The 23,350-nt window shown below is 41.4% G+C and overlaps 1 protein-coding gene across 13 annotated transcripts in view; it reads right to left on the reverse strand.

Moving 5' to 3' along the window:
* tle3b (TLE family member 3, transcriptional corepressor b) overlaps positions 1 to 18,248 on the reverse strand; it is a 38,107-nt gene extending 19,859 nt beyond the window's left edge. For 4 of the 13 annotated variants that reach the window (XM_077621859.1, XM_077621830.1, XM_077621850.1 and 1 more), the window contains exons 1-7: positions 17,455 to 18,247; positions 15,880 to 16,045; positions 15,528 to 15,628; positions 15,271 to 15,334; positions 13,226 to 13,270; positions 7,298 to 7,360; positions 6,957 to 7,031 (exon numbers count right to left, since the gene is read on the reverse strand). In XM_077621859.1, coding sequence (XP_077477985.1) covers positions 6,957 to 7,031; positions 7,298 to 7,360; positions 13,226 to 13,270; positions 15,271 to 15,334; positions 15,528 to 15,628; positions 15,880 to 15,903 — 372 coding nt within the window. In that variant the 5' untranslated portion in view covers positions 15,904 to 16,045; positions 17,455 to 18,247. Of the gene's footprint in view, positions 1 to 236; positions 276 to 6,926; positions 7,032 to 7,297; positions 7,361 to 13,225; positions 13,271 to 15,270; positions 15,335 to 15,527; positions 15,629 to 15,879; positions 16,046 to 17,454 lie in introns of all 13 variants that reach the window. The other 9 variants (XM_077621814.1, XM_077621840.1, XM_077621796.1 and 6 more) reach the window with 5 other exon arrangements.
* Positions 18,249 to 23,350: the final 5,102 nt, after the last annotated feature.

The following is a 23,350-nucleotide window of genomic DNA, read 5'->3' on the forward strand; positions in this document are numbered from 1 at the left end:
AATTTAAGATGGTTTCACTCCTATGCATTCATCAACAGTAGTCCTGAAAACATGTGATACCCCATTGACAGGAGAATGGGCATGAAGCCGAAGCCAAACATACACACACGCACGCACGCGCGCACACACACACACAAGTCAAGCATTGTTGAACTGGCTGTCTTTAAAAAGATGCAGATTATATTGACAAAGAGCAGTTTTGAACAAAGACAGCAAAGCTTTGAATAATTGCTAACCATGATGCTTGGATAGATACAATGAGGCAGCTGCTGCTTCTGAAGGATCAAAGAAGAGAGGGGGAACAAACTTTAGACACGAAACAGTAACAGAAGAACATGTATTAAATGTGTAATTGCCAAATATATTGTTAAGAATGTGAGCCCAGGCATACTTTTTATGTTTATGATGAAACAATTGTAATACATTTGAAACATCCTCAGAAACACAAGTAGCAACAGTGGAATGATAAAAAAACAAAGGATGCAAAACTTTCACAAACAATATTGGCTGTACTGAGGAAGAAACCTCTAGTCTACGATGTAATTTGTTTTCGTTCTTAGTTGTAATGCAGCTCAGTAAGCATGGGTTACCATGAATATCCCATGAAAACACAAATGCCTCTTCATGAGAAAACAGTTGAACAGTTTAGGGATAATATTCCTCTATATGCAATTGCAAAGAATTTGGGTATTTAATCATCTATGGTCCACAATATTAACAACTGAATCAGAGAAGGTACAAAATTTACTGTCTGTAAGCGGCAAGGCAAAATACACTGGATGCCCATGATCTTCATTCTCTGAAAAGGCACTGCAGCACAAACTGGATTTTTACTGTAAAGTTCTTTAGGGAAATCTGGGACACTATTTCAGCCAGACTAAAGAGAAAAAAAACAACCAAGTTGTTAACAGCATGCATATGAAAAGTAAGCACCTTTACTAATATATAATGATAATGTTAATGGCGGTATTTTCCGGACTATAAGATGCATTTTTTTGTAGTTTGGCTCGGCTGCGACTTCAGTGCAACTTGTGTTAAATTTTTCTAACATTGCCATATCATTTCCCTTTTTTGGTTAAACACTGAACGACAAGACGGCACTCTAGGCATGTGTTGATAATATCAACATTGACGGTGGGGTGACCTTTGGCTTATCCCCTCAGAGGTTGCCACAGTGAACCCATATAATACCCTGTAACATATAAAAACCACTGAAAAGTGCTTTTTGTGTAATAAAAATTCAGGATTTTTGTGCTTTTATTTATTTTTTAATCAGTACTATTATTATTTTTTAAATGCCTTTCAACATAACATGTCTATTTTTTTAATATGGATTTTATCAAAGCGGATGAGTGGTTAGGGCTTAAGCCTCATATTTCTGGGGTCAAGGGTTCGATCCCAGGTCAGTACTCACTGCATAGAGTTTGCATGTTCTCCCCACTGGACTTGCGTGGGTTTTCTCCAGATACTCCGGTTTGCTCCCACATCCCAAAAAAATGCATGGAGGCTGGTTGAACACTCTAAATTGCCCCCAAGTATGAGTGTGAGCTTGAATGGTTGTCCATCTCCTTGTGGCCTGTGATTGGCTGGCCACCGATTCAGGGTGTTCTACGCCCAGTGTCCATAGTTAGCTGAGATAGGCTCCAGCACCCCTCACAACCCTTGTGAATATATGCGGTTCAGAAAATGGATGCATGTGTTGCCACAGGAAGGCATTCATTTGAAAGTGTGAGTACTGGACTAGCCTGCAGTCAAGACCTGTCTCCCATTGAAATTTTGTGGGGCATTATGAAGCATGAAATACAACAACTGTGACCCTGGACTGTTGAACAGCTGAAAGTGCACCTAAGCCTCAACAATTAGTGTCCCCATTTCCAAAATATTTATTGAATGTTATTAAAAGAAAAGTTGACAGTGTTAAACATGACCCTGTCCCGGTTGCAATCATAAAATGTTATGTTAATGGTTTGCCAGAAATAATAAGATTATCAGTTTGAACATAAAATATCTTGTCTTTTTACTGTATTCAATGGAATAGAGTTTGAAAATGTTTTGCAAATCATTGTATTCCGTATTTAAATTTAACCTAAGACTCCAACTTGGCTGGAATTTGAGTTGTATAACATTATGGTGATTTTCGAAAATCTATACATTTTAATTAGACTTCGGTCTGCCAATTTTTGAATGTCAATCCCACAGTTTCAGAGACTGATTACCTGCCACGTCTGCTACCAAATAATAAAGCTTTTCTTTTCCTCTGCCTGTGTTCTTTCGGTTCTAACCCATCTGTAATTAAAGAAAGGTCATTGCTGTTGCCGACAGACTGACCCCTTTCAATGGGAAATAGGAAGTAATTATCTTTAAAAGTGGGGGTTGTGCTCAGGGCTCATTTAGTTTAATCGAATGTCACTATGCACCTCTCATTAGACTTGACCCCCTCTACCACCGGGACAAGCAAACCACTGACTAACCTTTGCTACAGAGAGGACTAATCAAAAGGGTCGCTTAAACATCTGTGTCCAAGCTGGCTATTAGTAAGCGTCTAGTGCTTGAATAAAAGCAGATGGAGGGCCAAATAAGTAAAAGGTCTTTTTGGTTCAAGAGGAATGTGTGTATGTTGGCTTGTAGCTATTAAAAGGCCAATTACGGATTTTTTTAAGTGCACTTGGATTACAGTCCTTAAATCCAAAAGGGAAATACATAGTTTAAGTAAGACCCAAACCTAGTCAAAGCATACTCCAGTTTTGGCACAGAAACAATATCAGATGTGATCTCAAAGTTTGTTATAACCCCAAAACACCATTGAGCTACTGAATACGAAAGGCTGTTACCTAAAACCCAAGAAGCAGCTAGGAAAAAAAAATCTAAACTGATCAACTATCATTAATACCGAATCAGATATATATTCTGCGTTCAAGTCCCTAATTAGATAATAACTGTGGTCATCTTTTTAAAAAGAGTGACTTGTGAGAAGGAAAAAAATAACATGCCACAACACTGAAATCAGAGGCAAGTCTGCACACCAAAAGAGGAGCTTAGGATCTGTATTCAAGCTTAATGGTGACCATTGGGCATGCAGTCTTTATATTATTATCATTTCTATTAAGTTAGTAAAATAATGTTCACTTCCTAAGCAATTTTCCCTCTAATTTTTCATGTCTGTGCATACAGAGACAACCTCCCTGAGGCACAGAGGACCAATGTGAGCAACATAAATGCTCGCTATGGGCACACACCAGTATCACACCTGCCATAAGCAGGTGCATGTATACTACCCATAAATGATCTAGTCATAATAAAATTCAGTGATTAATATATATATGAATAAAACATCTTAATAAATGTCACTAGAATATGCACAAATCTGACTTAAATTTTACCTTATTTTTTACGTCTGTCTTTCTCACTTCTCATTGTCTTTCAAATGACTTTTTTTGCTGAATGTTTGACTTGAGATAGTCAAGCTTCCATTTATATGCAATATTTTTCGGGCGGTAAACTCGCTTACTTTAGCTTTGCTGCATGTTTTGCAGAGGAGACCTTTCTCAATCAATTTCACCGCTTGTTCTTCTATTTGCACATACTCCGACAGCCATTTCTGTTAGCTAAATGCTAACCTGGAAAACATGTGCACCTACGCATAACGCGTAACTAACGCAGCCAATCCATGTCGTTAAAATTTACACATGCCGCGGAAGTTAACACACGTGACATAAACTGCATCATATCATGTGTCAGTCATAATTTTATCCGTAATTAACATTTGTGGTCGTTTGTCAGTGACAGCCTGCCACTCTCTGAGTTGTGTTGCAAAATGGCCCAGAAAAAAATTGTAATGTGTTTATTTTTTTTACAATTCAGGTTGGATTTTATTTTTCTTTGCATAGTGCGCAATTGCACACGGGCACAGTTTAGAGCAGGGGTCTCAAACTTGCGGCCCGCGGGCCAACTGCGGCCCTCGGGACGATAATTTGCGGCCCCCGTCTTAATATGAAAGATTAATGTTCGTGCGGCCCGCAAAATTGATATGAATGACACTTGTGTTCGGAGCAATGTTCCCTCTAAGCTGCGCGCGTGCGCAATTGCGCACTACTCTCGTCTTCTCTGCGCAGTAGCAATCATATTGCGCGCAGTAAAAAAAAAACGTTTTTTTTTTTTTTTTTTTTTTTAATTTTTTTTTTTTTTTTTTACCCCTTTCCCCATGATGGCGCCGTTTAAGTGGCAGCCAGTGGCAGTAGCTCGTCCACTCATGTTTTTCGTGTTTTACAGCATGTTTTACATGAAAAATTAGAGGACTGCCATGCCCGCCCAAGAGTGCTTATTCCCGGGCTGCCATTGATGGTAGACGAACATTGATTTTTACTATAATTTGGACAACACCGGCGGCGGGCCGGATTAAAAATCCTAACGGGCCGTATATGGCCCGCGGGCCGAGGTTGAAAAACTTGTACACACACGATCCGGCGGGGCGAGCGCGCGAATCCCGTTTCGGCGAAACCTCCGTTCGGCCGAATGAACGTTCGGTGGAACGTCCATTCGGCGACCTGCCCGTCTGTCAAACGTCCATCGGCGAAACGTCTTTAGGCGAATCATCCGAGTACCGATGATGTCGCTCACACTGGTACTCAGTGCGCTCAGGGAGGTTGTCTTTCTGCTCAGACCAACAAAAAATTAGAGGGAACTTTGGTTCGGAGCTGAATGAACCAATCACGGTGAGGTATACGGCTCTGGAGGGCGGGACATCGGCCGGGCTGTCCAGTGCCTCGCTCACTCACTCATTCATTCCTCCAATCAGCTGGGCGGAGGAGAAGCCGTGAGGCCGATCACTCCGCTCGGCGCGCACACTCCTCTGCTGCTCTCAGCATAGAACTGAATAAGGCGCTATGATCCGTGATCCAGCCTGTGTCAGTGTCTGTAGCCATCTCCGCGATTGAAACGGAGAGCGAAAGTGCACATGCGCCACAAACCCGCGCGACTGAATGTGAAAGATCAACCCGAGACTCATTCCAAGTGGAAAAACATATTACAGAGCCCCAGAGATGTCTCTTTCAAAGCCTGCCGTGAAGAGAAAGGTCGGTGATGAGCACAGACAGTTTCAAGAAAAGTGGGGAGTGCAATATTTCTTTGTTGAACACAGGGGCACCCCGACGTGTCTCAATTACACTGAAAAAGTTGCGGTGCACAAGGAATACAATTTGAAACGTAATTGTACTACGAGATATGCTGAGGAGTACGAAAAATACCAGGGAGATCAGAGAGCCAACCAGGTTGCCAGTCTTAAAACACGTCTTCTGAGGCAACAGGATTTCTTCAAGAAGGCTACCAAAGACAGTAATGCAGCAGTCAAAGCTAGCTACGCCATTTGTGAGTTGATTGATCCTGTGCTAAGTGATCCCAAATGGCTCATGGACTTGGCTTTTCTTGTTGATATCACACATGAGCTTAATGTACTGAACAAGAAGCTACAAGGCCAGGGGCAACTTATCAGTGCTGCCTATGACAACGTGAGAGCATTCTGCACTAAACTTGTGTTATGGAAAGCCCAGCTCTCTCAGACAAACCTTTGCCATTTCCCAGCATGCAAGGCTCTCGTGGATGCAGGCACACCATTCAGTGGTGAGAAGTATGTTGAGGCCATTTCGAAGCTACAGGAGGAATTTGATCACAGATTTGCAGACTTCAAGACACACAAAGCCACATTTCAAATTTTTGCGGACCCCTTCTCCTTTGATGTGCAAGATGCCCCTCCTGAGCTTCAAATGGAGCTCATTGACCTGCAGTGCAACTCTGCACTCAAAGCCAAGTTCAGGGAGGTGAGTGGAGAAGCAGACAAGCTTGGGCAATTTTTGAGAGAGTTGACCCCCAGCTTCCCTGAACTTTCCCGAAGGTTCAAGCGGACCATGTGCCTTTTTGGGAGCACATACTTGTGTGAGAAGCTTTTCTCCACCTTGAACTTCAATAAGTCCAAGTACAGGTCCAGACTTACTGATGAGCATCTTCAAGCTCTACTGAGGGTCTCCACTGCTTCCTCCCTCAAGCCAAATGTGACTATGTGAGAAGAAGCGCTGCCAGGTCTCTAGCAGCAAGGAGTAGGCAAGAGAAGCCGTGTTCAGAATATTTCATGTTCAATGTTCCATTCAAGTTCAGAAAGTTAAAGGTTAAAGAGCTGTTAATACAGACATTTGAAACGGAATAAAAATAATTCATTTTCTCTACTTAGCCAGCCAGTGTATATCTACTGTATGCTCATTAGTATTATTTGGTTTTGTATTACTGATTGATTTATTTTTTATTCATCTTTAAGTTAATTTATTTAATTAATTATTTTTTGTTAAAAAATAAAGATATTTGATAACGTTGGAATGTTTTATCAGTGCTTTTCTTGTGGAAATCCTGATGCGGCCCAGTCTCACCCAGACTCGGCCTCTAGCGGCCCCCAGGTAAATTGAGTTCGAGACCCCTGGTTTAGAGGGAACATTGCTCCTAAGTAAAAGATGGACTGGATTTCTCATAAGGTGTTTTCTGTATGCAAAAAGTAGAATTGGTCAAGTGACTATACCAATAATATAATGTGAAGGGTAACCTCAACACTCATTTATTTGAATATTCACAATGCATATAAATAAATATTGGGCATTTTAAACTTACATTTAAAACATTGGGGAATTAATTGAGGAAATGTAGAAGATTTTTAGCAGTGTGCCAAAAAGAGGCTCAAGTAAAGCTTAGGGTTTCTTCCCACTATAATTATATTGTCTTTTATCCTTTAATTTTCTTCTGTAACTAAACTGTACTGAACTTCCAGGCATAGTGTTGCACACTGATATGGAATATTAGATTTGGCTTTAGGTTCCAGCACTCCTCTGTACTTGCAGATTTGCCTCTGACCTCAGGTGAAATAAAGAAAGAAGAGGAGGTATACACACAGTGAGAGGCAGATTGGGAAGTCCACGTACCCCGATGATAGCATTCAGCTCAGTCATTGTCACCTGTTTAGCTCGCTCAACAGCTTGAGCAACCTGCTGTTGATGCTGTGGGACACACATGAAAGGAACAGAAAGTATTATTTCAAACAGTAATATTAATTTGCTCAACCAAGAACATAATGAAGTAAAATGTGTGTTCTAAATAGTTTTGAATTTTAAATGAAGTAAATTCTTTTGGAGAATCGAACAAACTTTGGTGGTCAACCACCATCCTGAATTGAATTGCTTTTGACATTAAAGGTTCCACTTCACTTGTTTATCAAGTACGAATTCAAATTTCACACTGAGCTTATTTCTTCTGGGAAACTTACCTCTTGTGACAAGAATGGCATTATCTGAGCCAGGATTGCATTGAGGCGTTTAGCAATCTCAGTCTGCAGAAAAGAGAAGACAATATATTATAACAGCAGTCTTGAGCTGTACAGTACAGTAAGCACATGAAAGAATTGAATATAGCAGCTAAACACGCAATATAACAGAAAATGGCATATATTTGTCCATGCACAAGTACATTTCTGAATGGTTTAGTTGAATAGACTTCTTAACTAAATTGGATCTGCCCAAAACAAATTTACGTCCACTCTCCCCTGCCACCATTAGACCCTTATATAATTAGGAAGCTGAAATATGCTAATGCCATCTGGCTGGAACGAAACTAATGAGGTCCATACTTCATAATTACTGCCCATAGAGAGCTTGGGGCAGGCTGGAGCAGTCATCTTAACTCTCAGACGCCATCTATCAGAGGCATCTTTGGTATCGACCAGATTATTAGCTGGGAGAGTAAAACGATACTGCAGGCTTTCGTGAACGGGGAGTACATTTTAGAGCTGTATTCGGATAAATGGCTGTTGTATTGCTGGCCAAGGGCACTTAAATGTCTCTAGATATTCCTTCAAAGTTAATTTACCTTTTTAATCTCTTTAAAAATCAGTACTTCAAAGAATGAGCAGACAATTAGAAAAAAATGAAGGGAAAAGCCTCGATCGGTGACGTGAAATGCTTTGATTTGACACCAAGCTAATGCGGTTTGACTGAGGTAAGGGAGGTGAACTAATTGATTCTGAGAGATTAGGGGTGGAAGCCCAGCAGGTGCGTACACTGCATTCCACTCATTTTCAACCTTAGACTTGTTTGACCGTGAAAGTGGACAGGAGGTGCTGTTGGCCTTTTTCCACAACCCTTGGTGTCACTCTGCTCAATTTACAGGATGGGGGGTGAGATAAGAAGCGGGTGGGCCACCAAGGCATATATATCTCCCTGTTCTGTCTGACCTGGCTCACTGTTGTCCCTCTGCACCCAGCCTCCTTCCTCCTGCCAACACCTCCTCACAGACCTTCCTGTTAATCTGCACTACACACAACATCCCCCATCCCCTGCTTCCTCACATAATACCCCTCCCAACTCTAACTTGGTTGCTGGGGCAACACTATCTGGCTGGGATGATCGTTATGTAAATTGGACTAGGGTCCTGACCAGAACAGCCTGTAAAATCATATTAGATGCAGCACAGAGGAAGGTCATTAAATTGAATTTTCAGCCTGTCGATTTGATCGGCACAGGAAATTAATGAGGGATAACTGGGGAGCGGGTAAGTGAGGAGGGGCCTGACACACAAAAAAAAGATGGCACAAGAGGGAACTCATAAACCATCATCATTAGCACTGCCTGGGTACAATGATGCACAGTAGGATTAGTGTTTCACCACCACACCACTTCTCTGAAAATGGCTAAAATGGGACCAACAAGAGAGAACAGAGACATGCTGATACAATTGGCTATTAAAGCAACAATGAAACTACTCAAAAGAAAAGAACAACAAAAATATCCATTTTGATAATCATAAACAGATAAAGAAACTACATGGCGCTAAAGCGATCTGCATCTATTAGCCATGGACTGAAATGCACAGATTTCAGGTAGCACCTTTATCTCACCGTGAATCTGAAGGACTAGATTCTTGGAAAGCCCGTTTTTTACAATACATATACATTTTTTAAATCAGACTAAAGACGAAAGCAGCTCGCTAAGGCATCCAGACCGCCAAAATGTGTGAGTTGTGTGATTGAGTGTGTGCATTACTGTGTTTTGCTCAGTTTTGTGTCCGCAGTGACGAGTCGACCCATGACAAAATGGTAGCCAACACGTCAATGACGAAGTAAACAGGGAATCAACAGGAAGTAACCTGGAAATGCCCCAAAACCAAGGGGAAACGCCAAGGAAATGCCCCAAAAATTCAACAAGAAGTGACACGCAAGTCCCCTAAAATGACAAGGAATTGATGCAAAAATTAATTCATTGCCTGCCATTGGCATCAATAAATATACAACTCATTGATGGCACTAGACGTTCAATCTATTTCTATGGGAGGGGGCAAATTAATCAAACATTTGTTCATTTGCTGCCATGGCAGCCTGTAAGCTAACTTATTTGGCCCAAAATAAACTGGTATGGCCCACATGAGATCTAATTGCCACAAATTTCCTCGACATAGAAAATTGAACCTGATGCCCCAAAATTACACAATGCAGCCAATATGCCTCGCAAACATTCTTGCTTCCCGTTTTCAGCAACCATGATGTAGATTTGTCAAAAAATAAATAAATGAATAAAGAAAAGATTGCAGCGTTGAACATGACTCATGTAAAGTATTAACCACCCAGCAGCGCTTTCAAAAGGATTCACTTTTAGAATGCACTTGCTTAATTTTCAATGGCAACTACTTTGAAGAAAACTACTGAGTACATGACTGATGTGGATCGCCATAATTTTCTTCCACCCATTTAAGAGAAACTCTTGTCAGTGGGCTCTTAGCAGCCAAAATGGGGAGAGGAAAGAGTTTGTCACTTCAAATCATTGAAAACAGACAGGGGCTTTTCACTGTAGCTCCACAATTACAGGTACTCAGGGTTGTTTAGCAGCAACACAGCATGGAGAGGCTCTCCCTCTCTTCACTGAATCCCGTTGTCAGTGGTGCGTTGAAAGCCATTTGCCTGTTTGTCGCTGCAGGCATTAGTCCCCAAGTGGAGAGCAGAGACAAGGATTCAATTGTAGAGGAAACAAGTGGCATATGATGTGGGAGGTTGTTTGGGAATGAACTCAGCTAGAGCAAGGGAAGACAGAGTCAACATGGGTAGTCGAATCTTGTTCATTAAAAATGTGTGAAAGATAGTTTGCATTTTGTGCCATTTTATTGTGAGAACATATGCACAAATCTCAAGTGAAGGTTCTGGTGTAGTTTGACACCTTTTGGTAGAAGTGGAATCATCACAAAGGGGATGTGTTTTATCATTTAGCTCTCTCTGACCTCAGCCTTTTTTAGACACAGACTAAGCATATCTCCCTTTTCTCCTCCAAGAACCATGATCCAGTGGTTGCGTGTACAAAAGCACACTTCAACACTCTCCGACTCGCTCCTCTTGCCAGGCTACCAAAATAAAGCACATCTCACCGAGAACCCGAGTAACCTCATCACCCTCCCTGGAGAGGCAGTGTGTGTGTGCTCATTGAGTTAGTTTGTTTTGGCTTAGAGACAGGTTGCCCATCATCACCTTGGTAAACAATTCCAGGAATCCTGTATAAATTATTCATTTGCACAGGCTTTCTGCTGCTCTTCGTTCCTCCTCTCGCTCTTCTTCCTCCATCTAGCAAGCCAACAACACCCTTATCTGAGCACCTACTCTCTTTTCAACAAAGAGCCTGGGCATGACAAAGCAAACGCATGCCGACGGTGTAACAAAAACCTGTTTTCCGCATCTGTGCATGCATTTCCTCTACATCTTATCACTTAACACATTGACAAGTGACGTCTAAATGTATGCAAGAACGTGAGAGATAAACAGATACTACAACAGAGAACAACGGTAATGGAAAGGAGGAACAACCCCCACGGTAAAGACTGCAGGGCACGGTGCTGAGGCAGCCTAATGAGCTGCACTAATTAAAATCACTTATTGACAGCAAGTGAAGGTGATTACCTCCAGCGTGAAGTCCCTGCCATCATAACAGAAACTGTCAAAACAAATTACCCCCTGAGATCCCTCAGCTGCAAAAGCAGCATGGAGGGAAGAAAGTACGCACATCTGTGTATTTGTCAAGATATCAGCAGTATGACCAAGTAAGGGATAAGAACATTTATTTATCTGCGTGAGGGAGTGGTTGAGCTCATTACTATGCTTTTCAAATCTGCTTTGTACTGATAACAACAAAGCGACTTTGTCTTTTTTTTTCCACGGGGCAATAAATCTCCCAGACCAGCAAAGTAATATGCCTGCCTGCATCCAATCATCCAAGGCCAGGGGCTGTCCATTTACCTCTAGCTGATGTCATCACAAACATTCGCTCATCAGGGCTGAGATAAGGGGGTGGCGGGAAGCATGCATTATTCAGAGTGCTCTGTTGACACCAGCAGGCTTATTGATAAAATAAAAGGAGACTCACACACAGGAGAGGACCAGTCGATTAACTCATTTACCCTGAAGCCTCTCACTCCTTTCCTGTCTCTTTCCCTACTTTACCTCTTGTTTTGTACACCGCCACCAGCGTGTGGACAAAACAACCACCCGCGCCTTTCTCGGTGAGGATACGTGCCAAACAGACAACACTTAATACAGGCGGATGGAGGGACAGCAAACTGCTTGATAAACAAAAACACCCAGGGCGCGCACACTCATACAGCACATGACTGCAAAAAAATGGCTGATGAATTGTGCCATGCTGCTGTTGCAGCTGGGCTACCCTCCCACTGATGCCATTAACCTTCTAGATTTGAGAACCGTGACGTCTGTGCGCCTCCCCTCTCACCCCTGCCGACCATCATACATCATATTGACCTGCTAATAACACCAGGGCCATTTTACCCTTTGAATCAATGTGGTTCTGGTGGGAAAGCAGTGGGGGGTTGGGGGAAGAGAATACAAAGAGGATGTGGAAATTAGGAGGAAAGAAAAGATGGCAGGAAACCGAGTGCAACAATCAGAGGAACCGGGGAAAATGTTGTAGGTCAAAACGACATGGCTAAGAAGACACTTGATGAGATAATAGTTTTGCAAATCAGAAAGCCTAGGAGAAAAGGGGAATGCAACGTAACTTTCTGGATGAATATCATCTGGCTACAATGTTAATTCCATATTAATTAATATAAACAAAGTGTCATCACTCATTCTTTCAAAGGATCCATTTTCATTTTAGAGCCAATGTCCAAAGTACAAAAACAGCATAAGCAAAGATGTCAGATTGAATTTGGCATTTACATGGGGATAATGGTGTTTGGTTTTGGTTTACATTTTAAAGTACCATATTTTACGCACTAGAAGGCACACCATAAAGAAATTTTCTCAAAAGACGACAGTGCACTTTATTATCAGATGCATTGTATATGGATCAATATTGGTTAATCATGGCATGTTGTTCCCTTTCGTGCAGCCACTAACCACTAATTTTACTGTCTACTGCGTCTTAAAATGTGGTGCGCCTTATATATGGAAACCGTTTAACAATAGGCCATCTATTGAAGGTGCATCTTAGTGCGGCATATACATTAATTGCCAATATGCTTTGACCTTAGTTGTGCTCAAACTCAAAAACAGAACACAAAGTCTAAAGTCAGTTGAGGTCTGAAATATGAAATCAACACATTTAAATATCACCTTTCAACAGCCGAATAGTGAAAAAGGTGCTTCACAGAACAAAATGGAAAGAGAAATAAAAACAAAAACAAAAAGAGCAAAGATAGGAATACGTATTGCTATTTTAAGGAAGTTCATCCCCAAATATTTCTAAACTGTGCTTTTTTTAATGAAAGTACGAATCTCCTTTTCCTTTTCATCTTTAGCAGTGTCAGCCCATGATGCCCAATACAAGGTGGCAGATAAACTAATGAGCTTTTTGTGAAGCTGAATGAAGGCAAGGGAGTAAGATTACAATACAGAGTCACACATGCACGTACACACAACGCAGCATTCAGAGGGGACACTTAAACACATCCTCCCAGACAGTCTGCCAAATACTTTGCTGTAATCTTATCAAACCATCCCCATCAGGCAGCGTGCCCTTCATGTTGTTGTTCAGGCTGTCAGCATTTTCACTACGGGAAGCCAGTATATATGTGTGCTTCCTAAAGGCATTTTGGGATGAGGATAGGAACTAAGGTCAGGTGTGTGCGTATTCGACAAAGACCGGAGGGACAAACAGAATGTTTTGGCTAAACACAGACAGAGGCGATATGGCTGCATGCATACCTGTTTGTGCATCTCAATATTGAGCCCGTAGGACATCTCGTAGTACTGTTGGCCAAAGAGAAGACAAATCATTAGTACATAATGTGACAGCATCAGCTTAAAAAAAAAAATCAATATTTTGAATTAGAAAAGCATGCATTATGAACAGTCCGGTTGACCATATAGCCAGTAAAACCAATTGCTTATGTTCTAAAAATGTCTCTACCCGAGGAGCCAGTCTACCAAACTAAATTTTGAATTTCTTCATTCCGTTGACTTCATCCTTGGCTGAACTTGCGTCATAATTAAATTACTCCGACTTATTTGGTGCTTTCTTAAAAGGTTCTGACTCGCCGTATACTCGATGAATACGCGATGAAAGTGCATGACCAAATATTGTAAGTCAACATCACAAATGTCAAATGTTCTCATTACATGTTATATTAAGGTTGAAATATTCTGCCATTTATCAAGTTGGCACCAAGTAAAATACAATAAACTGTGTATATCGTATTTGACGAATATTAAATTGTTGGGATAAAGAATGCAGCCCAAATGCTCAAAAGTGTTTAACTTAAAATTAGCACTATCATCTCATGGGGTACATTACTGATTTCAATTGATTGGATTTCACTGAGCCAAAATCCATATTGTTTGTCTTCACAAAATAAACCCAAGAAAGATCTATTTCACCCTCAGCCAGAAAGCCTGTCGTTAACAGAACTGATGTAAACGAAGGCAAGATTAGTAAGTTTCATTGCTGCGGCAGCAAGCGTTTTTTGTTTGTTTGTTTGTTTTGTTTTTTAGTTTCAAGCAATTCAAACATTTGTATTTTACTGAAGACAGCTTCGACCAATTGGCAAATGACACGTTGCCTGTGAAAAGTTAACAATAAAACTGTAACCGAAAGAACAGGGCCTTAGCAGGCATTGTTAGCCCCAATGTTGTCAAAATTCCACCTGTAAAACATTCTGGTATTAATAGTTTCGTATGATAAATGATTCGTTTGCAATCGCTATGCTTACTTGAAAAGTTGAGGTGTAAATACAAGATATTTACCATTCAATAGGCGGCTGAAATCCAATGTTAATGAGCCCAAGATGCTTCCATGTCAGATGCTCTCTTTTCTTTTTCTATTTCATCCACTTGTGCCACATTATAGTGATTCAGCCTTTGGTTTGAACTCATATGGTAAAATCTCCCTGGAACCATGTGCTTTGGCACTTCCCTTCTCTGACCCTTTTTCAATTTTGTATTCCAACTCATCGCACAATAAAGACAATGAGTCTGGTTTTCCATTGAGTCAGACACCCTCTGCCGGATCCCTATCTCCCATTAAGGAATCAGTTTTAAGTGAGCAGAGGAAAACCATTACATAAAATATGTACATTTTAAATAGTTAAGGTTCTCTGCGAGTCTTGATTTATTTTTGAATATCCTTTGACAAGATTTTATCATTTAATTAGTGTGAAAAAATTCATGATAGTGGGACTTTAAAGCTTAACACAGGCAGCTTTGTTGGATTGGAGTCCATCAAGTTGATTATATGGAAGACCATCTTAAAATAGACGGATAGCCAGCATTATCTCATGGGCTGATGAAAAACACACCAAGTGCCCTTGATATCGCAGGACCCCCCGGGTGTCAGGAGTATCACGTCTGGCTGGTTAAAAAGAAGGAATACAAGAAACCTTTTGATTCATGCGCAAAGCCTGCGGAGGGGCAATTAACCCACAGTAGGTCACGCTTGGGGAGTCGGGAAGGGTCACGTTGGGTCATAAGGGGCCCCGGCGGCCATAGAGGGGGTCGTCATGCCCAACAATCAATAGATGGACATTTGACCCATGCTCGAATTTCAACTGCCCCTTATCCACCCCCACCCTGCCCCGGCTTATCCAGTGAATACACAGACGTGGTGAGTCAACACCACCACAGTAGGCACAAGCGCTAACATGGCGGCGTCTGCAGAACATCACAACTCATCAAAACCTGCTACCTCTTACCTGAGGCTAAATAATGAATAGAACATTCAATCAAATTGGCATCTTTACAATGATTCTGCTTACCATGACATAGTGGCGCTGCATATCCGTCTTTTCGTTGGCCAGCTTGTCATACTCCACTTTAAGACTTCAAGAGAAGGAAAGATAAATATTTGATTGACTCATTTGAACCAAAACCATCTTCTGTGTTCTGTGATTCCTGCCTTTACTTGTTTAATTAGTTTCGCTATGCTTAATCCTATAAACCAGGCCAGGAAAATGTTTTCACCAAATTTCCAAGGAGGAAGTAACAAATGTTTAAACAATGGATTCACCATTACCTGTGATACTGAGCCTGGAGGAACTGGAATTCGTCTTTGATTCTGTCACACGATTCTGCCACTGTGAACTTGAAACCAGGCTGCCCCGGCTGATGAGGTGCCTACAAGGTGTAAACAAAACTTTGTTGACAAACCTCTGACAGCAGGGGTGACATATATTGATGCAAGATGTGCATTAAATTGAGAAATGTATCAACATCAAAATGCATTTAACAAGACGTGTTGAGATCCAGATCTCTCCAAAACCTCTTTGCAGTCTCTCGTTATAACACCAATAGCCCACACCATGAGTGGGCTACCTCAGAAGGCCACAGTTTGCATGTCTACGTCCAAAGCAAGCATAGCTACCTACCGGATGCCGGCCTTGTGGATACATATCTGTCCTGCGCACGAGGGAACTTGCTTTCTTGTCTTTTTCTTCAAGTAATCCGAGGGCACTATAGTTCCCTTCCCGGGTGGCAAGTATCGTTGGTGACTGCGAGGCGCTTAGTCACCCGGCATCGAAGCACTCAGTTCTGCTAGACACACAAATGTACAAAGTTTTCAAGCCTTTACAATAACCCCACAAAGACCCGGCATCAAATGTTAATATTGTGATATGCGTGACTCTTTGATAAACTCCCTCTGATGTGGATACAAGGTGTCAATTTTAATTATTTAATTTCTTATTATTCATCACTACGTTTATGTATTTTTTTAAATAAATACATTTACAGTAGACTATTTTAAATCAATGAAATGTTAAGGGCCGGCGGCACAAGTGGTTAGCGAGTCGGCCTCAAAGTGGGGGACCTGGGTTCAAATCCAGGTCGATCCACCTGCGTGGAGTTTGTATCTTCTCCTGCGTGGGTTTTCTCTGGGTACTTCGGTTTCTTCCCACATTCCAAAGACATGCATGGTAGGTGGATTGGACACTCTAAACTGCCCTTAGGTATGAGTGTGAGCATGAATAGTTGTTTGTCTCATTGTGCCCTGCGATTGGCTGGCCACCAATTCAGGGTGTCCCCTGCCTCTGGCCCGAAGTCAGCTGGGATAGGCTCCAGCACCCCCCATGACCCTAGTGAGGATAAAGCAGTTCAAAAATGAGATGAAATGTTAATAAAAACTAAATAATTAAATGAACACAAACTAAATAAACTCTAGTTATGGTGTTCAATAACGTTTTTAATTTATGTATTAATAATGAATTATTAATTGTGTTTACTAAATTGAAAAAAAACACTAGCGGAAAACGTGAATAAGACCCAGTATTTCAAGTTAGTGGGCACCCGTCAGACATTTGATCACGGATGGTATCATTCAAACAATTAAATGTGAGTACCCCAAATAGTTGCCTTTCTCCATTATGTCATTAATACCCATTATCACATGCACCTGTGTTCAAGTCTTTTAGCATGTGTGCGAGTATAAGTGACATCACAAAATGGCTGCGCCCATAAACTATCTTTTTTAATTAAGATCAATTCTTTGTGCCATTGTCGACATTATCACCACATAGCTGTTTTCATCCTTTTGCTGCAATATTAATTAATGTCACTACTAGACGTCCAATCCGTTTGAAATGGGAGGGCTGACAGCCAATGAACATCCTCCCAGTGGCAGCCACCGAGCTAAACAATTTGGTCTAAGAAATTCTCAACGAGACTACTTGACATTTTTGCTGTCATTCATACTCAGTGTTGTCTCGCGCTTTAAACTGGGAGTAAATTCTCATGCTCCAGTCCCAATGACGACGTGAGACGTCAAATTTATTTATTTATCAAAAGTAGCATAATCTAGGGTAACAACCCTGATGATCATTTTGATGATTTCCTCTTAAATTGAACGAACACACTCATTGGTTCTCTATCATTTGTTGTGGTTGGCCAAAAACAACGGGGAACAAACTCTCCTTGTTAGCGGATATGTAACGTCGCTCTTTTTTTACCTTTGTCTCCACTGCCCCTCTTGCACAGGTTAAATTTTAATATCCACCCATAGATCGGGGTACATCCTCCACTCGGCCAAATCACCGCGGAAAGACGTGAAAATATCCGCTGCCCTTTTCTTTACCGTCCTCTTCACCGCCCCTCCACGTTGCTGTCTCTCGTCCAGCCGGACTATGGAGCCCCTCGGATGTCGGATTAGGCGGCCGTAAACACCTTTTTGAAGGTTCTTGTTAAATCCAGCGGTAGTCAAAAGTGGCTGCCAATGAGTCCCGCGTCTTCAACTTGGGTAATAGTACGGAGGGAAGTGTGTAGCGGGGTGCCGGTGGGGGGGCAATACAGAAAGAAATGCCCGTAGTCGTGAAATAACGCCGCTTCCTCCGTCGCGCGTTGTACCACACGCAGACTGAGAGCACTGACACGAGGACGCGACTGACGCGAGAGGCGCGCTCGCTAACCAATTGGCTACTCCCACCAATCAAAATGCGTGAGCCCCACGTGGGGTGTACACGTTCGGTCGTTGTTCCTATTGGTCCGCCAGGTGTGTGACTTCACCGGGGCGCCATTTTGGATCTAAAGTGACAGTCGTCGCGTTCGACAACTTGTTCAAAACAAAGGCTGTCGTTTACGGGTGTCAGTGCGGTGCAGCATCGATAGATGAACAAACACGAATTCAGGTTCGACGCAGTGTTGCAACATCACCCCGAGTCGAACACTTGAGCTGAGTTTAATTCAACCACCGATTTCCAATCGCAAATCAAGCATAGGCGAGTAGGGAAACGACTAGTCCACGCCTTTTCTTCTTCACGTGTTGCTTTAAATGCAGTCCCCACGTGGGTCGCCCCCGCCCTCGAGCACTAGGCTTCATCCAATAAACGCTCAGTCGTCTTCCTACGCGGCTCGCCATTGGCTATGTTTGAGAGAAGCTGTCAGTCAGAGCGAGAGACTGTCAATTAAACCCACGTTGGAGTCGGTGCTGACAAATGCCGGCGTGCTTCTCCCTCCCGCCTGCGAGTAGAGGCTGGAATGGCTGCTTAATTAGCTTCGAATGGCTTTTCCTTTCAGCTCAAACAATCTGTCACTACCATGTGGTAAAAAGGGCTTTGCATAAAACAAAAGCAGGGGGAAAAGCCAGTAGGGGCTAAATATCAGTTTGATTCCCCTTCTCTTCCTCCTCCATGAAAACGTTTTCTGTAAAACAAAGCATTTACCTCGCTCAAACATGAGGCTCCTTTCACACTTGCGCCTTTACGTTCCTCCTAAACATTTTGTATTGCTTTTTTTCAGGGCGGTACGTGTATGTATACGGTTCTATTGTTTATTTTATAAGCACAATGTCTGTCACTCTTGAAATTGAGACATTTGACAGGAAGGCTCATTAACTGCCACTGACAGTGAGAGACGTCAAATCCATTTGAAAGGAGATGTGAAAAGCGCAATGTGAGCTATTCGGGATGATCGTTATCACTTGTCGGCCATGTTGTGTCAGTGCCATTGATAGACAACGGAGTCAATGGAGCGTCAACTTTATAACAGCTCTATATTGTTCATTTTTCAAACCAATTTTAAAACCTTTTTTTCATAAGGGACAGAGAGGCAGTAAACTAACTGCATACATCCAGCTTAGTTAGCCATAGCAGTTATTATTATCTCTAATGTATAATTGTATTAATGTATTATTTATTAATTAATAAAATAGCCTCATTAATTTGTTTTGTCATAAACCAAACCTTACACTTTGCTGGAAACCAAGAATGTGCCTGCCCAAAATTAGATGGGATAGGCTTCAGCACCTCCATGACCCTGATGAGGATAAACGGAACAAAAGATGAATGTACCCAAGTGTTTGGACATTAGTGATGATTTCATCAAGCTAAATTATTTTGCCAGAGAACTCACTTCTTTAAGACGACCACCCATTACTAATGCTGAAAATACTGCCTTTCCCATTTTTAATTCAATATATGGTACCTACAGCCTCACAGTTCTGGGGCCGAGTGTTCCATCCTAGGTCGGTCCTCACTGTGTGGAGTTTGGATGTTCTCCCCTGTCTTGCGTGGGTTTTCTCCGGGTACTCTGGTTTCCTACCACATCCCAAAATCATGCAGGGTAGGCTGGATGAACACTCTAAATTGCTCCTAAATATGAGTGTGAGTGTGTATGGTTGTCTGTCTTCTTGTGCCCTGCGATTGGCTGGCCACAGATTGAGGGTGTCCCCTGCCTGGTGCCCGAAGTCAACTGGGACAGGCTGCAGCACCCCCCGCGACCCTTGTGAGGATAAGCGGTTCAAAAAGTGAATTAATCAATACTGTACCTATGGCTGGAATGAATGATGACGTTTCCTTGCAGTTGACGGCAACAAATGTCCACCACATTTATGCTCCTATCAGTCCAAGATACATAACTAATATGTTCTTTTTTTTTACACCTTATATTACATTTTCCCTATTTTGTTTTACGTATCATATTTCACACATACATTTTGAATCAATAATGGCATTTTTTCCCCTTAACAAAACGGATGTATCATATAAATATGATACAAATGTATGAAAACATGTTTATGTTAGTTTGTTCTGATCTTAAATCATTTTAATTTGCTGCAAATTAATCAGTGGTTATTGGCTGGCCACCAATTCAGGGTGTCCCCTGCTTGGTGCCTGTAGTTAGCTGGGATAGGCTCCAGCACCCCATGCGACCCTTGTGAGGATAAGTGGTTCAGAAAATGAATGAACGAATAGTGGTTTGGGTTTGAAAGGGTTAAGAAAAATAATATAATGTAAATACTATTTTAAAAAGCTCTTCTAAAAGTCATACATTTCATCACATTTTGAAGATAATGTAGCGTGGCCCAAACCGTAGCTGTTGCTAAGCAACAAATGTAGCCTTGTTCCTTGAAGATGCAGTGATCTCCACTGGGGGCATGCAGGAAAAATCATTCCAAAATAGGTTTGCAAAATATTATAGCAGTCAGGATTACACTTGAATTTTTGAATAATACAATTTAGTTACATGTGAAGTAGTTTAACACATTCATGTTTCAGAATACCCGTCGTGCACTTTCGTTAAAATTACAAATGGAGATGCCTTAGATAGTGTGTTTATCCACAGAACCACAGTGCCCAAAGCTTTGGGCTTTACCGGCTCATATTCACCAGTTTAAACATCAATAGGCAGTGCTCATTTTAGGGTTTAGTGTCTTACTGTGTTTTACCATATTGCCATGGACACTTCAACAGTTTGTTGTTCCAGCCGGGATTGAGTCGCTCACCCCTAGGATCGACGGAGAACCGTTCAATAAACAGTGCCAGACATAATACGTCACATCACATTCACCAAAAGGAACCAAATGCATAAAGTTCCAAATATTGATTCATTCACCTTCTGTATTCCGCAAGGTTGCGGGTGTTGCCGGAGCCTATCCTACCTGACTTTGGGTGAAGGGCAGACTACACCCTAGACTGGTCGCCATCAACCGTAATGCACAAAAAGAGACAGACAACCATTTGCGCTCACAAACACACCACATTTTTGTAAATAATGCTACATGTTTTTGAAAGTTACATTTTCTTATGGTAGTTTATAATGTATTAAGATATCTACTATTCATGTGGCCCTTTTATTAAAATCCAGAGCACCTGTCATTTACAATTTTTGTTTTGCTCAATGTAACATAGGTTCATACTTCATTAGGCAAGCACTCATTTCCATACTCTCACCTTCAGCTTGAAATATGCATCAGAACAATTTAAAACTAATTAAACTAGTTCCCTAGGAAACATTTTAAAAATATTGTAAGTGACTCGGCAGCATCATAATTTCATTCCATTCATTTTTGAACTGATGTAATTGAGGATATATTATTATATATTATTAGTTTGTGTGTAATTCTGGTTTTATTTGCTCTGATTGTCTGCTTTAAGATACTATCTTGGTTAAGCTTTCTTTGGAAAACACTTCCATGTGTGGTTGTGGGTTGACCTAGTTAAATAAAGTCAAATCAAGTGTAGAAGTGTCGCTGAGGAAAAGCTTCTTTGTTGGAGGCTTTTGTTGCTGCAAATCCACTATGTACATCTTAATTGTGTAAGTTACCCATAAAATCGACACTAGCACATATTGCATCACAAATCTAGAGTTTTGTTAGGGGCAAAATTATGGAGAATACTATGGATTTGGAACATTGCCACTGATGGTTTGGAAGCACAGTAAACTAACTTTTGTTCAAATTGCATAGATTTAGTAATGGTGTCTAAAACTCTAAATGGTTTTATTGCCTACAGCATGTACATTCTGTGATTGACAGGCATCCAGTCAAAGGTTTTTGCCTTTGACCCAAAGTCCTCTGGGAAGTACGCCACAACTCTAGACAGGATACAATGTGTAAAAATAGATACATCATTCAGAACAGCAGTCTTGTGCTTGGTAAAATTCCAAAGAATTGATGGCGACAGTAAAACACACTTTGGGCTTCTCTCATTGACTGCATGTGTGCATCTTTGATGCACAAATTTGTCATTCACCAATATGTCTATATGTGAATTGTCGTATACTCCACAAAATAGTTTGGAACCTTTTCAAACCATGTGAGACCACACATTAATAATGAGCTGTCTTATAAAACATTTTAAATAACTCCAGAGATGACTTGGACTGTGATGTGTTAAATCCTGCTGACTTTGATATTGCTCAAATTGGCTGACTTTTTCTTTGCACAGCAAGAATAATGATCACAGCAATCACATTTCCTAATTAGTCTATAGTAGGTTTTATAGTGACCAAATGTGCAAACCTAAAACCTCAAACCACATTCCCTGAAATGTCGATTTGAAAAACGAATCAAAAAGATCAAAAGTGAGTAACTTCATTCATTAATACAACCTAAACTGGTTGCCAGCCAATCATAGGGCACAAACAGAAACAACCATTCATGTTCACATTCACACCTAAGAACAGCAGGTAGCCTATTCCTGCAAGTTTTAAAGATGTGGAAAGAGTGTTATTCTTTCAAATCCTTTACAAATATATACTTTATGTATTCTTTTCCACCTAAGCGTGCGTGGGTTTTCTCTGGGTACTCTGGTTTCCTCCCACATCCCTAAAGCAAAATGGTAGACTGGTTGAACACTTTAAATTTCCCTTAGATATGAGTGTGAATGGTTGTCCCGCTCCTTGTGCCCTGCAATTGTCTAGCCACCGATTCAGGGTGTCCCCTGCCTGGTGCCCGTAATGGTTGGGATTGGCTCTAGCAACCCCTGTGACCCTTGTGAGGATAAGCGGTAGGGAAAATGTATATATGTAGGTATTATTCTCTAATTCACTGCAAAATGTTATGTGATTTGATTCACATACACCTCAGTGTTAGAGTGGTACTTGTGATTTACATGTGAAAGTTCTCATCTCATCTCATTTTCTGAACTGCTTTATCCTCATTAGGGTCGCGGGGGTGCTGGAGCCTATTCCAGCAGACTTCGGGCCAGTGGCGAGGGACACCCTGAAATGGTGGCCAGCCAATCGCAGGACACAAGGAGACACACTCATACATAGGGGCAATTTAGAGTGTCCAATCAGCCTACCATGCATGTCTTTGGAATGTGGGAGGAAACCACAGTATCCAGAGAAAACCCACACAGGCCCAGGGAGAACATGCAAACTCCACACAGGTGCACCGACCTGGATTTGAATCCAGGTCCCCCACTGTGAGGCCGACGCGGTAACCATTCAGCCGCCTGGCCCATGTTATGAATGGATTTAGACTTAGAGCGAAATCTGAAACTTCCTCTTTTAAATTGAAAATGATTGCTGTTGGAAATAGTTTCTACTTCAAAAATTGATTATGATGGTATCAATTTCTCAACTGTTTGTTGAATGATAACACACAATGAACTAGTGAGTATAATG

The sequence above is a fragment of the Stigmatopora argus genome, chromosome 2, assembly GCF_051989625.1.
Source record: "Stigmatopora argus isolate UIUO_Sarg chromosome 2, RoL_Sarg_1.0, whole genome shotgun sequence".
Taxonomy (NCBI): domain Eukaryota; kingdom Metazoa; phylum Chordata; class Actinopteri; order Syngnathiformes; family Syngnathidae; genus Stigmatopora; species Stigmatopora argus.